The sequence below is a fragment of the Podarcis melisellensis genome (assembly GCF_964234715.1).
Source record: "Podarcis melisellensis genome assembly, chromosome: 2".
In the NCBI taxonomy this organism is placed as follows: Eukaryota; Metazoa; Chordata; class Lepidosauria; order Squamata; family Lacertidae; genus Podarcis; species Podarcis melisellensis.
The window spans coordinates 76,733,747-76,747,832 of record NC_138529.1 but is presented as its reverse complement, the minus strand read 5'-3'; the positions used below and the strand labels follow the sequence as shown (position 1 = coordinate 76,747,832).

General features: G+C 39.3%; 1 protein-coding gene across 15 annotated transcripts in view; it reads left to right on the top strand.

Moving 5' to 3' along the window:
- RAF1 (Raf-1 proto-oncogene, serine/threonine kinase) overlaps positions 1-14,086 on the top strand; it is a 67,757-nt gene that overhangs the window by 42,151 nt on the left and 11,520 nt on the right. For 13 of the 15 annotated variants that reach the window (XM_081898232.1, XM_081898242.1, XM_081898237.1 and 10 more), the window contains 8 exons: positions 2,922-3,151; positions 4,949-5,061; positions 6,012-6,114; positions 7,511-7,668; positions 7,819-7,917; positions 9,295-9,448; positions 11,867-11,926; positions 13,686-13,713. In XM_081898232.1, the coding sequence (XP_081754358.1) occupies positions 2,945-3,151; positions 4,949-5,061; positions 6,012-6,114; positions 7,511-7,668; positions 7,819-7,917; positions 9,295-9,448; positions 11,867-11,926; positions 13,686-13,713 (922 nt within the window). In that variant the 5' untranslated portion in view covers positions 2,922-2,944. The remainder of the gene's footprint in view (positions 1-2,921; positions 3,152-4,948; positions 5,062-6,011; positions 6,115-7,510; positions 7,669-7,818; positions 7,918-9,294; positions 9,449-11,866; positions 11,927-13,685; positions 13,714-14,086) is intronic. The other 2 variants (XM_081898235.1, XM_081898234.1) reach the window with 1 other exon arrangement.

The window sequence follows — 14,086 nt, the reverse complement described above, 5'->3', positions numbered from 1 at the left end:
AAGCCTACCTTTCTTCAGAGAGTTGTTGAGAACTATAAAATTAGGGGAGAGCCATGCATGTCACTGTGAGTGCCTTAAAAGGATGGAATGTGAATCTACCAAACAAGCAAGGTAGCAAGAGACAAATAGAGTTGATACCTTCACGTGCTGTAGTAATAAGTTGACATTTGAACATTGATAATATTCTACCTCTCTTGCTGACCCTGATAAGGAAAGTGGTCAGAGCCGGCAGTTCAAAGCACTACTGTTTGTTGTTCACTTTTTTGACCTGTAGAAATGTTGACGCTGGCAAGGGCAACAAACACAGCTAGTTGGTTTTCTATTCCAGTAAACACAATTTGCAGATATGTGCAGGATCTAGATTAGAAGTGGGAAACCTGTGGCCCTCCAGATGATGTTGGACTCAACTTCCATCAGCCCTGGCCTGCATGCCCAGTGGTGAGGAATGATGGGAAATGTAGTTCAGCAGCATCTGGAGGGCCACAAATTCCTGAACCCTGATCTAAATTTACAAGTTCCTTGATCTGCAAACACTTCTGAGAATTGCATTGCAAGGAACATTAGTGGCAACATGGCAATGGGAAATTTTACATAGCTGCTTTCGTCTTGAATCTTTTCTAATTAAGTGCCTGTTTAGTAGCTTTAAAATCTGATTGGACAAGAAAACTGTCTCCATAGACTGCTTCAGCCAACTGGTTTCTTGGTGCATGAAAGATGTTTGAGCCCAGGCATGTCCTCCCCTCCAGTTTGCCCTCTTCTTGTGTGCCTGGATTCAGTTCTGGTTTGTAGGGAGTTTTTGAACTGCATTTAGCTGGCTCTGATGTCACAGGAACTTGGTCGCTCTATGGAAGTAAACAATACAAGGAAGCATCTACCAAATGAAAGAGAGACACCACTTCCCAAGAAGCTGATTAAGATTTATCCTAGCCTGAACCAACGAATAACTGTTTATTAGCACCTTGAGGTGTCTCCTTTTTTTGTATGTTGCTTATGCAGGTAGTTAATGGCTTATTGTATCTGATGCAATCCTTGGAATCCTTGAAATGTGCAATATGAGTTCTAAATACTAACTTTACCAACAACTCTGAACTACACTTCAGATTTCCTACAGATCACTACTTTTCCTTCCAACTGTATCCCTTAGCCTGCATTCTTCTGCTGCATTTTCTCTGCTCATGATAGGGATCCCTCATGGTTTTATTTATGTAATTCTGGACAGGTATGTGGATTTTGGAATGGAAAATTTCCTCCAAACTTTCCAATATAAGTCAGTTGGAATCTGATACAAAATGTTTGACAAATCCCAGGTCAACCATGTAATTGATTTTGTGACCATGGGAAATAATTGTGCCTCAATTTTAACCTATAGGTTGCGGTAATACAATTAAATGATTTATTTCTCACCCTTTCAATAGTGGGAAGGAAATCTAAATGTTACGACTGCTAGCTTAAATATTTTTAATCAGTTGATTAATCAACTTTAGCTTTAACCAATTAAACATCAGGATCCATTTTTGATTGGTGCAGTTGAGGGATAAAGGTTCTTTTTCCTTTTAGCCTGGTTTGATTCTACTATGTTACTGTAATAAGGACTGAAGAAGAAAATATACAATAATTTTCTGACAGTAAATGGGAACTTCTGTTAAGTTGTAAATCGTATTAGACCAGTATCGGAAAAAGGATAAGTATCCTGAAATTTTTATATGCAGGCTTACTTAAATACAGTAATTAGTCAACTGGCAGCTCAATCCTATGCATGTTTGCACAGAAGTAATTCCCATTATGTTCAATGGGCTTATTAAACTTATAAGCGTGTAGGTCCACAGTCTAAAAAATATTTGATGGCCTACTAAATTTGCAATCAAATTGTACTTAGACACTCTACATATGAACCCCTTTCATATGCTACTGATATGAAGGTGTGCTCACACACTAAAGTGAAAGCACATTGTTGGCTGCCACCCCTTTTCTGAAGTTTGTTGGCTTCCCCTGTTGTCTATTCATTAGCTGTGTACATCTACATATGTAGGCTTTCCACCTGCAGACATCCACACCTAATGTGAGGATAACAGGGGAGGGGCTGAGTGAAGCCATGTGACCTCTGGGGTGGGCCAGTAGTGTGGCCCTGCTACACCTTGATTGCATGACCACCCCTTTATGCAAGTAGCACATGAATAGAGCTATACAGTGGACCCTCGGGTTACTTACCTCTCTGGATACGTAATCTTTGGGTTGTAAAAGTGGCAAACCCGGAGGTATTTTTCTGGGTTTTGCCGCTTGTGTGTGCGCAGAAGCGGAGCCTCTGGTTACGGATTTTTCGGGGTGCACATGGACCCCTGAAACAAATTAAAACCGTATCCAGAGGGTCCACTGTAATTTACAAATATGTAAATTCGCTAACAATGTAGTCGTGAATCAATGTCTCTTAGTACTGCTAAATGCAGACTTCTGGGAGAAAAGTAGTTTACATTAATTAAAAGAAAACATATTAAATTGATATTTAACTCTCATATACATATCTGTATATCAACATACAGTACAGTTTGATTCTATGGAGGGTTAGAGAAAGTTACATTGTCTCAGGATTGGTATCCCTTTAGCTGTTCAGTGAGTGAAGGCTTCTAATGTGCAGAGTCTAAGAATCTGTGCTGTGTCACACATGCATTGCAGTTTTCCTTACTGATGGACACAGCATGTGGTTGCAGAAATTTAGGTGTATATCTGTGCATATGAACACTCACAAAAGAAAAATAAGCATAGCTCTTGACAAGGTTTACTTGCCCTTGATTGTGCAAATTATAATTCATTGGCCTATACCCGAGTACCACAAATGTTTCATTTATAGTTGAACAATCTAACTGTTTTGGGTTTTGCACTTAAGGAGACTTGTTTTCAGAATGTGTTTGTGCTTCTTTTAAAAGGTTTTACTGCTTCAACTGCTTCAATGGACCACATTCATGGGGCTTGGAAGGCTCTAACTGATGGAATTGGATTAAAGGATTCTGTCTTCAATGGATCCAACTGTATTTCACCTACTATTGTCCAGCAGTACAGCTATCAGCGTAGAGCTTCTGATGATGGGAAACTTTCAGATTCTTCCAAGACAAGCAATACCATTCGTGTTTTCTTGCCTAACAAGCAACGCACAGTGGTGAGTCTGTTTCTTGTTTTGTGCAAGATGAAAGATTGGCTGTTTCCCCCCCACTAGTGCATAAACATTCCAGTGCCCCAGTGGGCTAATAATGTTTAAATGTAGATGCTTTGGGATGGATACAGTGATGTTTTGTTCAACATGTTGACCCAATATACACATGCATAATTTTAGGAAGAGCAATGAGATTTGTATCACTTCAATGAATATGCGATCCTGTCTCTTATGAATAGGTCCTCTGCTGATGGATTATTTTGGATACTAAAGCAGTGTTAGCCAGAAAAAGCATCTTGGTTTTCTTTTTGCTTCTGACTTTAAAAGTGATTTATAAGTATATCCTAAAGACTTGCAAAGTTGTATTAAAATCGTAAAATCAATATGCAGATTGTTAAATGTCAGCAACACAAGTTACATCAGCTCAGGTTAATTGCAGCAGGCCTAGATTGGATTCTGTCAGACGTTTCGATAAGCCTATCATTTGACTTTCTGTCCTTGCTTAAAGGTACTGCTTTCACCGGCCTTGTAAATAAGACCACAAAAATTATTAGTCTGCAAAATATTTACTGGCCTACTAGCAGAGGGTGGATGGAGAGCTCTGACTCCCCTCCCCAGCAGCCTCCTGCATTTCTATGCTGAATGCATAGGAGGGGAACTCCCCTTTTGGCAGTTGCTTGATTTCTTGGCTAGATATAGAGTGGGAGAATTCAGCCTTTGTCATTCTGCTCACTTTCCTCCTGAACGCTGCATATGTCTACCAGGTGAGTGTTTACAGTGCAGATACAGTGCTGCTGATTTCTTTATCAAGATTAAACTAGAAGGAGCAGATTCACTCCCACTCCCCACCCCAACTTTCCTCCTTGTTGCCCTACCATGGTTCACACTTATTCAGTGTTGCAACCAATGAAGATGGGAGCACTTGTTGGCAGTAAGTAACCATGGTTAGTGCCTGTGCAGCTGTGACACTAAAAAACCTGACTTAATTGTTTTAGGCAATGCCATTCATGTCTAAAGTGCAATCCTATTTACATCTGCTCTGAATGAAGTCCTGTGGATGTTAGTGGGGTTTACTTCCAGGTGTTAGGTTTTAGGACAGCAGCCTTAGGCAAACAAGGAAAATGTGGGTTGAATCTTCAATGAAGAAGTCTTGGATTCCCTTTGTTCAGTTTTTTTTAAATAATAAATGTTTATTAGTTTTCAATTTCATTCCAATAATAGCCTCATTATAACAATGCCAATTTATAATACAATTATTATTACCAATAATTCAAATACTAAATTACCTTATTTAATTAAGGTGGGCCCCCATGTTCTAGATTTTTTGACTTTCTAATTTTATTTATTTCTGTGTTCTAAAATCTTATTAGTTTCAGTTATATTCCGGTCATAATAGTCACCCCTTACACAACAACTGCAATATTAATAACTTCTATTCATGATGACATATTAAATAATTTCTAAAACTTCATGTGAGGAACTAAAACTATATCATTGTTCTTTCCTGTGTGTGGCAATTATTCAGTCCGTGATGTTTCTTCCTGTCCTTGTAAGATGTCATGTCTTTCTCTCCCCCCGATTGTTGCTGTTATCCATCATGCCATGGGCGGAGCTGATATCCCTTCGCTTCAGTTTTGATCACAGAATTAGCATTACAAGTTTAAAACTCCATAATGGCAATTTTCAGTTATGATAGTATTGTGTAATTGTAGTCATCCAGTGTTTGATAACCACACTGTAATTCGTACTCCATGACTGAAGAATGAAAATGTTTCAGAATTAAAACTACTACTTTTATAACAGGTGAATGTGCGTAATGGAATGACCCTTCATGATTGTCTCATGAAAGCACTCAAAGTTAGAGGCCTGCAGCCGGAATGCTGTGCTGTTTTTAGATTACTCAATGAACACAAAGGGTAAGAATTGAAATATTATGTTTTATGAAACCATTCAAGCAGTTCCTTCACATAGTGTTCCCTGTATTTTGTTTGCTTCACATTTGTAATGTTCAGTGATTCAAACAGTACAAAATCACAAAGGGCACACCAACCAAAGTTGGTGTTGCATAGATTCAAATGGAGAGAATTCAATATAAGCTTAACTGTTCTATTGAAGTCAGCGGGAATGCAAAGAATTTAAAGTGGCTGCATTGTCCTAAGTGAAATCGATTATTGTTTAGCTTATTCTAAGTGAAATCAATTGTTTTGCTTATTCTGAACTTTGAACGAAATAAAGCTAGAATTTTCTTCAGTTCATAGAATTTTCTTCAGTTCATTTTTATATGATACTTGTAGAGTGCTATCTTTTTAGGTTTAGCTAAAATGTTTTATCTGCTCGAATATAAATTTCAGTTTGGATAATCTCATTTTATCCTGTGAACCGCCCTGAGATTTATGGACAAAGGGCGGTATAAGACTTAACGCGCTTTTTATAGGGCCAGGGGTCTACTGTTTTTAAGTACCAAATGATTCTTTAACAAGTTGAGGGAGTGAATGTAACTTAATTGACTTCACACTACTGATGGCTGGTATAGAACGCTGTGTTAAGCCACAGTCCTGGATCAATTATTTGTGAGATTTTATTTTTGCACTTGAATCTGTTAATTTCAGACAACTTTAGGGCTCAAATCCATTATACAACTTCCATATCATTAAGGCTGCCATTAAAATTATGGTATCTACGTCTTTATTTTGAATGTTGCCACTTATTAAACTAGTGTATGTTCACACACATTTCAGGTAGCTCCGAACTTTTAAGCGATTTGGTTTCAAGACTATTGGTTAAAAGTTAAAAACTGGTAGCTTTTTTGTTCTCATACACTTTGAAAATTGAATTCATTCAGCGTATTCTCTCCCCACCTTTTCAGTAAAAAAGCACGGCTGGACTGGGGTACAGATGCTGCATCCTTGATTGGAGAGGAATTGCAAGTGGATTTCCTGGATCATGTTCCACTTACAACACACAACTTTGTATGTTGATCTCTTTTGTATGTACAAAATATTTGGAAATACCTCATGGGAGTACAGCTGACAAGACTTTATAAGAAATTATACAACAGTAGTCCTCAAAAGGTTTCATAATACTTTGACCTCAAAACAGCACACAAAGCAAGTGTTGCAATATATCTAAGTGTTCTTACCTTTCCAATCTTGGCAGAAAATCAACGGTGTTTTTAAAAGCAGTCCAGACCCTTAGGGCATTGACTTCCCCAACCTAGTCCCCTCCAAATGTTTTTTTGACAAAATCCCATTAGCCAGCATGGCCGTTGGAGATGATGGAAATGGTAGTCCAAAACATACAGGGGGCATTGGGTTGGCAAAGGCTGCCTCCTTTAGCTTTTTGTTCTTTTGTTGCCCCTGTGGCAGTAGACACTGAGGTATTCTTCTGAGATCAGGAATCCAAATGCTTGGAGGTCAAGACAAAAAGCATCTCCTTTCTTGGCCTGGTTCACACATCATGGTAAACCTAACTGTGACTGTACTGTGAATGAGCAAACACGCTAGTGCATGCTGTTCAAAGCATACCTGTCCTGCTCCTCCCTTCCCCAAGTCAGAAGGAAACAAAGCACAGCGCTTTTTTAGTGCTGTGTGTTTTGCCTCTCTCTAAACAAACCGCAAGAGGGATAAATAAAGCATAAGTGCTGGTTCATATGTAACACTAAACTAGTGCCGGGGGCTGTTTCCTGCAGGGTGGGTGAGTAAAATTGAGCAGTATACACCAGCATATTTGCTTGTTTACAGCAAGACATAGTTTGGTTTGCCCATGACATATGAACTGGTCCACCATGTAATATAATGAGAAGCGAGGAGAGCAAGAGTAACACTGTGAGCAAATGTACTTGCCTATTCTGTCTATATTGGGAGGGAGAACTAAGGGGTTAAGGAACAGTTTTCATGGAGAAGGTGAGTTTTGATTAGGAGATTGAGTTCGCTTTCTGCCCCTATGGACATGAACTATAAATGTAGTTCTCCGATCAAATAACATTGTGGCTACAAAAGCTGCTCGTTTAAACTTACCCAAATAAGTTTCTTTCTAGTCTAATCTAATGTATATGGTTGCAAGGGAAAATAAAGCAATTTCTGAAAATGTGAATAATCTGAATTCTCCCTCCCCCCCGCAAAAAAGTTTCTGCTGAAATCACCTGTGTTTTGAAAAATAAAATATATTAATACTGGCTGTTTGTGAGACAGTATATTTTGAGCAAAGCATGTTTAAAGCTATAGCATTATTCATAAAAGTTAATTCCAGTGGTAAAATGTGAAATATTTAATGATAATGTGGTAACAAGCAATTTGGAACAAATATGTAAGAAGCTTCATAAATTGGCTACCTCATACAAACTTAGATACGAAATTTATTTTCCAGGCACGGAAGACCTTTCTAAAGCTTGCATACTGTGACATCTGCCAGAAGTTTTTACTAAATGGATTCCGGTGTCAAACCTGCGGTTATAAATTCCATGAACACTGCAGCACAAAAGTTCCTACCATGTGTGTGGACTGGAGCAACATCCGGCAACTCTTGTAAGAGTTATTTTTAACCTTAAAAAAAATAAAAATGCAGCTATTTTAAAATTAGAATAAATGCCCTGGTTCAAACATAAAGGCCTATTGAATTTAGTAAAAATCTGCTTATTTTTTCTTTTTTGCTCAGCTGCATGCTTTTGATTTCAGATTGTTTCCACACCCAAATGTTGGTGATACTGGTGTCCCTGCGCTACCTCCCTTAACGACTCGGCGAATGCGGGAGTCCGTGTCCAGGATACCTGTTAAGTGAGTTGAATTTTGGTTTTTGTTGTGTTTTGCTATACAGTTGTATCTTGGATCCTAAACACCCTGGAACTTGGACGTTTTGGCTCCTGAACACTGCAAAGTGAATGTTCCAGTTAGCGAAAGTTCTTTTGGAACCCGAATTTCCGAGGGGGCTTCCGCGGCTTCTGAATGACTGCAGGAGTTTCCTGCAGCCAATCAGAAGCTGTGATTTGGTTTTCGGACGTTTTGGAAGTCGAACGGAATTCCAGAACGGATTCCGCTAAGCATCCAAGGTACTGTACGACTGAAATTCATAATGGTAGTGCTGTAATAGCCTGGGTAGCAATGTGCAAAAGCAGCTTGGTGTGAATATCTTAGACAAAACTCTCCTTACTGCATGCTAAGCACCAAGGGTTAGTGTTTTACAAGTTAAAATGCTATTAGTATATTAATATTTTAGTTATTTTTTTTTAAAATAGGGCCTATCCACATACATTTATGGTTTGGCTCTCCTGTGTGTCATGTAGTTGGACCCCTCCCTCACTTCCTGGTCTCTGCATGGCATAGTTGGCTGTAGCAAGAAGATTAGCAAACTGTGTTTCATGTGGTCCTCCTCTAAAGGAGAACTGGAAGACCATTTCAAGCAATGGTCTAAAATCTGGGTTTGGAGAGCCAGGGCAAACCAAACCAAAGTTTTCTTGAACCCAGGATTCAGACAGGGAGCTGGATGGTGTGAAGGCAGGACAGGGTGCCGTAACCTCAGTGCTTGGATTTAACAACCAGACCTGTTAGTATTTTGTCAAAACCATAGTTGGGAAACATTCATCCAATAGGTTTATTCAATGATAGGTAATTTTTTCCTATAATCATCCTCACATCGGAAGGCAAGCTAAGTGCCTGCTTATGGGATGGACAACATTATGCGGAGATTTTGCGAAGCCTCCTCACTTTGCAACTGCAATTCTTAGTAGTAATAGGAACGGCACTTAAAGATGGCAAAATGAACAAAATTTAATGAACTGATCTGGTTTGATATTTTGGTTTAGTAATAGCTCTTAAACCGCAGTTTCTCAGTTTGGATGCTTGGGAAATGATTGTTTTAAGAAGCCAGGAAAGCTTTGCCAAAGTCAGGCGCAGAAGTGGGAGGAAATGTCTGGAGGGATGAGATGGGAGAGTGTGGGCACATACATGCTTGGTTCCCAGTCCATTTAAACTCTGGTTTGTTCAGCTGAGATAGTTACATCTGAACCAGACTAATCTGATCATAAATTAATTTTATTTCAAGAGAAGTAGACACTACAGCAGTGATATCTTCTAGAGAACAGCTTTTCTGATGCTTAACAATGAATCACCATTTCCTAGTAGCAGAAATGAAAAATGTTTGTTTCCATCCTTTAGTTCTCAACACAGATATTCTACACCTCATGCCTTCACATTCAGCACATCAAATCCATCTCCCGAGGGCTCCCTTTCTCAAAGACAGAGATCTACATCAACACCAAATGTCCACATGGTCAGCACAACTATGCCCGTGGATAACCGAATAATTGAGGTATTCCTATTTCTGGGTATTTAGCCAGTTGTTTCTGAATTGCATATTGATTTAATACTTACTGCAGGTTATAATGGCCGCATTCCTGTTTTCATAGAACACAGTAGTTTGCCAAACCGCAGTTCTCAGCTGATGTTCTAACTCTCCGTAGTTTGTTACCAATTCTTTACTATGATTTGAAGGATCAGAGAACAGGATGCTTTTAGCCAATATGTGACCAACTTAGTGACATCTCATTATTTCTGTTGCTATCACCTTTACTAATCAGTTAATATTTCCATAGAAGTATGGCTTGCGCAAAGTTAATCCAGTTAAAACAGAGAGTTTCTGTGCTACAGAATATAACAATTTACAGTATCTCACTGAATAGAACAAAAGATCCACTCACATCTCCTTAAACAGATTTCTTTTTAATATCAAGTTATTGAGGGTTCAGTTGTGTGCAGTCCAGGCCCCCCTTATAAGCAGTAATTTTCATTTGGCTTTTTATATTGCTTTTCTTCTCCTACTACAGAGACAGCATAGCAAGATAGTAGGTGACAGCGTGACGAATATGTTCTAGATAGCTTGTAGCGCAGATTAGGTGTTGTAAGTAGTGATAGATAAACTCACTCAAATTCTGTTTGGAATGATATCAAACAATTTAGTCTGGGTCAGAGTCAAACTGACCCCAAATCAACCTATGCTTTATCCTCAGTTTAAGGCTCCCTCAATCTTCCAATGTGACAAGCCTGAGGCACCTCCTCTGCCTCTTCCTTCCTTCCTCAAAATTTATTCCGTCATCCTAGTAAGTTCCATGAATCCTTGTGCCGGGGATGCTTCCATGGCAGCGCTAAAATTCTAATGGGTGCACTAAAGTGAGACTTTCCTGTCCCAGCTTGCTGGTAAATCAGAATAGAAAAGAAAGTGGCAACTCGTTATAAGGGATGGTGTTAGGCTAAGCCCTTTAAGAACTGGACCCAAACTTGTAATGGGCTTGGGGGTTCCTGAGCTGGAAAACATCATTGCTGAACGTCCCCAACCCCTGTTTTTGAACTTTGGAGCTTATCACTAGTTTGAAGACAAAAATCACTTGGTAGAGCCATTAAAGCTTTGATGGTAAAGTTCTTTTCCAGGAATTTTTAGAGAGCCACCCTACATTATTGGAGTTCCCTTATTGTTCCAGCTGGCTTTCAGTGTGCCAGAAAGCAAACACCATTTTGCAGCTGAAGTTCTGTAATGTGGTAACACTCTTTTTATCAGGGATGTGTATCCCATGATTGCACAGTTGTGTGATATCTCAGAAAGTGGCTCAGAGTACCCTTCACCGGTGTATGGTCCTCCAGATGTTGTTTGACTACAGCTCTCATAATCCCCAGCTACTGTGGCCATTTAGAGGGCAAGGCTGGTTTAGGACATGAAATTCAGCAAGTGCTGAGTTTAAGACTGCAGATACTGACTGAGTGCCAAGGCATGGTGAGAAGCTGAGCAAGAGAAGGATTTGAGTGCTTATGATAGCTTTTGACCTTTCTCATTGATAGTAGAAGAAATTGTGCAAAGTAAGACGGGTATACGTAAATTTGATTTATATATGCAAATATAGTTTTATTTCTATAAAATTTGTTACCTAGCTGCAGAATTCTGGTGTTCATTGCCTCATGTATAAGAATCATGAAATCTGTAGCCCCTAGCTTTCTGTTCTCCCACTTTAATTTATTGGATATTTTGATAGGATGAGTGGGATGAACTTTATTTTGGGCTCCCAATGATTCTTATGTAAATGCTTACCTTTTAGGATGGTTTAGGTTTTTGATAGTGGCAATACCTTTAGGATCTCAAGCCAGGCTAGGAAATCTTCCCTGAAATTGTGTTTTGAGTTGGAGAGAAGAAAACCATGGTTGTTGTTGTTGCTGCATCTCAGGCTACTGAGTCCTAGAGTTCTCTCTTCGGATTTTACCCTAGAATAGTTAACCCTTTGTATAAAATGGCATCTAGCGTCTTGTTGAATTGCAGATCTGTTTGATTAGATTATCTCTGCTTGGATCAGTATCGGGTATAATCAGATTCTCTATACATCTGCCTTGTAGAGATTAAAATCTCATAGCCCCTCTTGAACTGTTCTTTTCTTGTGAGTCTACTTATGGCAGAACTGGAATACTATCAAGTTTTGAAAATGCGGAGAGATGATTTAGAAAACTTTCCCTGGAGCATATTTCATGGTTGGTGGAATGTCTGCCTGCCTAACCTTAAGAGCATTCTTGCATCAGTTTTAATCTGCAGTTCCTATATAAAATAACATTCACATAGCTAATGTGTTAACTCTCTTTTCTTTCAAGTTGTCTTCTTTCCTTGTTGTTACTACTTTCCTTTTTAGCAGCTGAAAACTATTTTTTTACTACTTCCTCTGTTCTTTTCTTATTTCTCATTGCTTTGAATTAGAATAACAGCCTGAATGCTTCTCCCAGGTCCTGGTGCAGACGATTCTGTTTAAGGGGAAGAGTAGGTATTATCTGGATGCCTTTGCTTTCTTCAGTTAACAGGATTGCTAAGAGAGTTGGCCAAATTAGTGTGAGTTAAATAACTGTAGCTTAACAGTTGCATTTGGAAAGACCAGTGTGGCATGTTTGTTTAGTTCTAGTACTAAAACCCAGAGTTTGTAATACAAAATAGAATTTGCACTACACAGATGAAGCTTTCAGTGGTACAGAGCAAAATCCATAGGTTCTGGAGTAAACCTGTTCCTCTTAGCGTTGCCCTCATGGATGTGGTTGTATGTTAAAATGGTAAGTGGGCATGCTGGTTGAATATTTTTATTATAAAAAACCCAGAAATGTAATTCTTTAAACTGCTTTTTAGGGTTGTGGATTATAGTGTGCTCTCAACAAGAAGCTACACAGACATCTGAATACTTTAGCTTTTATATAAAGCAAGCATTCAGTAAATGAAGGCTTGTGATTATAGAACAGAACACAGAAGCAGTACTTCAAAAATACTTTGCCTGGTGGAGATGAGTACTTTATTTAAGTTGAAATTGGGGGATGAGGGAACACCCAGCTTTGAAATGCAGTGAATATTTTCTTCTTCTTAGAAATTCAGGATTTGGAGTGTCTTTTTTAAACAGAGGACAGCCTGTGCCTTTGTGGCCACATCCAAGCCACAGCAAGTGCATGAAAGTTCCTGTAAAGTCCACATTTTAGCTTAGCTGTCAGGGATCCAAAGGCCTACGTCCCCTGTGTGGGGATTTCCCCATCTTTCTCCCTTCCTGCTGAAGCCACTTGTGTCTCTGTAGAGCTGCTTCTGAAGGTCGGGAGACCCGTTGGAGCAGGATTTTATGTGGCAATGCAAGCAGAAAGCACCACCCCACTTCTCTTGCGTGAGCATACATAATTCTTGGGATTCCAGGAGCTGTTCCCAATTGCCCATTTCCAAATGAACCTCCTTAGAATGAAAGGTGATGAGCTATACTTCTACGGTTGGTTTTATTCAGTATTTCATCTTGCCCAGCGTGTTTTCTGTCTTGACTAGAAATCTGTCTGAAGCCTCATTGTTTTTATTTTGTTGAATGTGCTTACACACTACTTTTCCTTCAAAGAGCTCTGAGTAGCTCAATTTGACTTTTAGACAGTTCACAGGGTGAGACCAGTTTAGCTTTCTGCATTCTGGCTATTTTCTCACCTTTCTTTTGACCTTGCATTTTGCTTTGTGTCCTTCTATCCACTATACAAACTGTGCATTGGATAATGCCGGACAAATGGGAACCATTCTAAAATTGCCTTATATCAGAGCTGTGCATGTTTACACAGGGTAGCATGTGTGGCATGAAGTGAGAGAAGGAGAAACAAGCTCAGCTGCAGCAGTGGTACAGTGGGGGCCGTGTGGATTTCCACTTTTACAGATTCCAATTCATTGCTATGTTTAAATATGACCAGATGGAACTGGACTTGCTCTATATGTAGTAGGTTATGCAAAATACATGTTACACCACTAACTTGATTGGTTAATGGTGGCCTATCATGAAACGTTAACTTGAATTCTCCTGTGAATACTTCAACAATTAATTCGACAACTTCATTTTAAAAGTTAAGCATACTTAAGTTTCCTTGCATTTTAAATGGCCAGCATCTCCAAATGTTGTGGTGGTTTGGTGTCTACAATTAAAGCTGCTGAGCCAGTTTCCCGTTAGTGAGAAATTTTCTGCTCTATCCCGCCTTCCAGAGCAATTATGCTGAAGTGTTGATACCTGTTCTTTTTGTTTCAGGATGCAATACGTAGTCACAGTGAATCTGGTGAGTGTTTCACTTAATAATATGTGGGATACTGGGAGGGCCACTTGGGAAGCTGCTTTATGTTGATTCAGACCATCTAGCTTAATGTGGTCTTCTCTGACTGGCAGCTGCTTTCCAGAGTTCCATCAAGAGGTCTTTCCCAGTCCTACCTGGAGATGCCAGGGGTTGAACTTGGAACCTTCTGCAGGGAAAGCTTGTGCTCTGCCACTGAATTATGATGATTCATATTATGAACGTTTCTACATTAAAAAGTGCTTCCATGTTAGAATTAGCATGCTGCTGGAGCACAGAACATCATTTATGCAGTAAAACAGACTTAGGCTTTGCACAACATGGTGTCATACCAGTTCCCACATGTTTTTCTTGCTTCTGA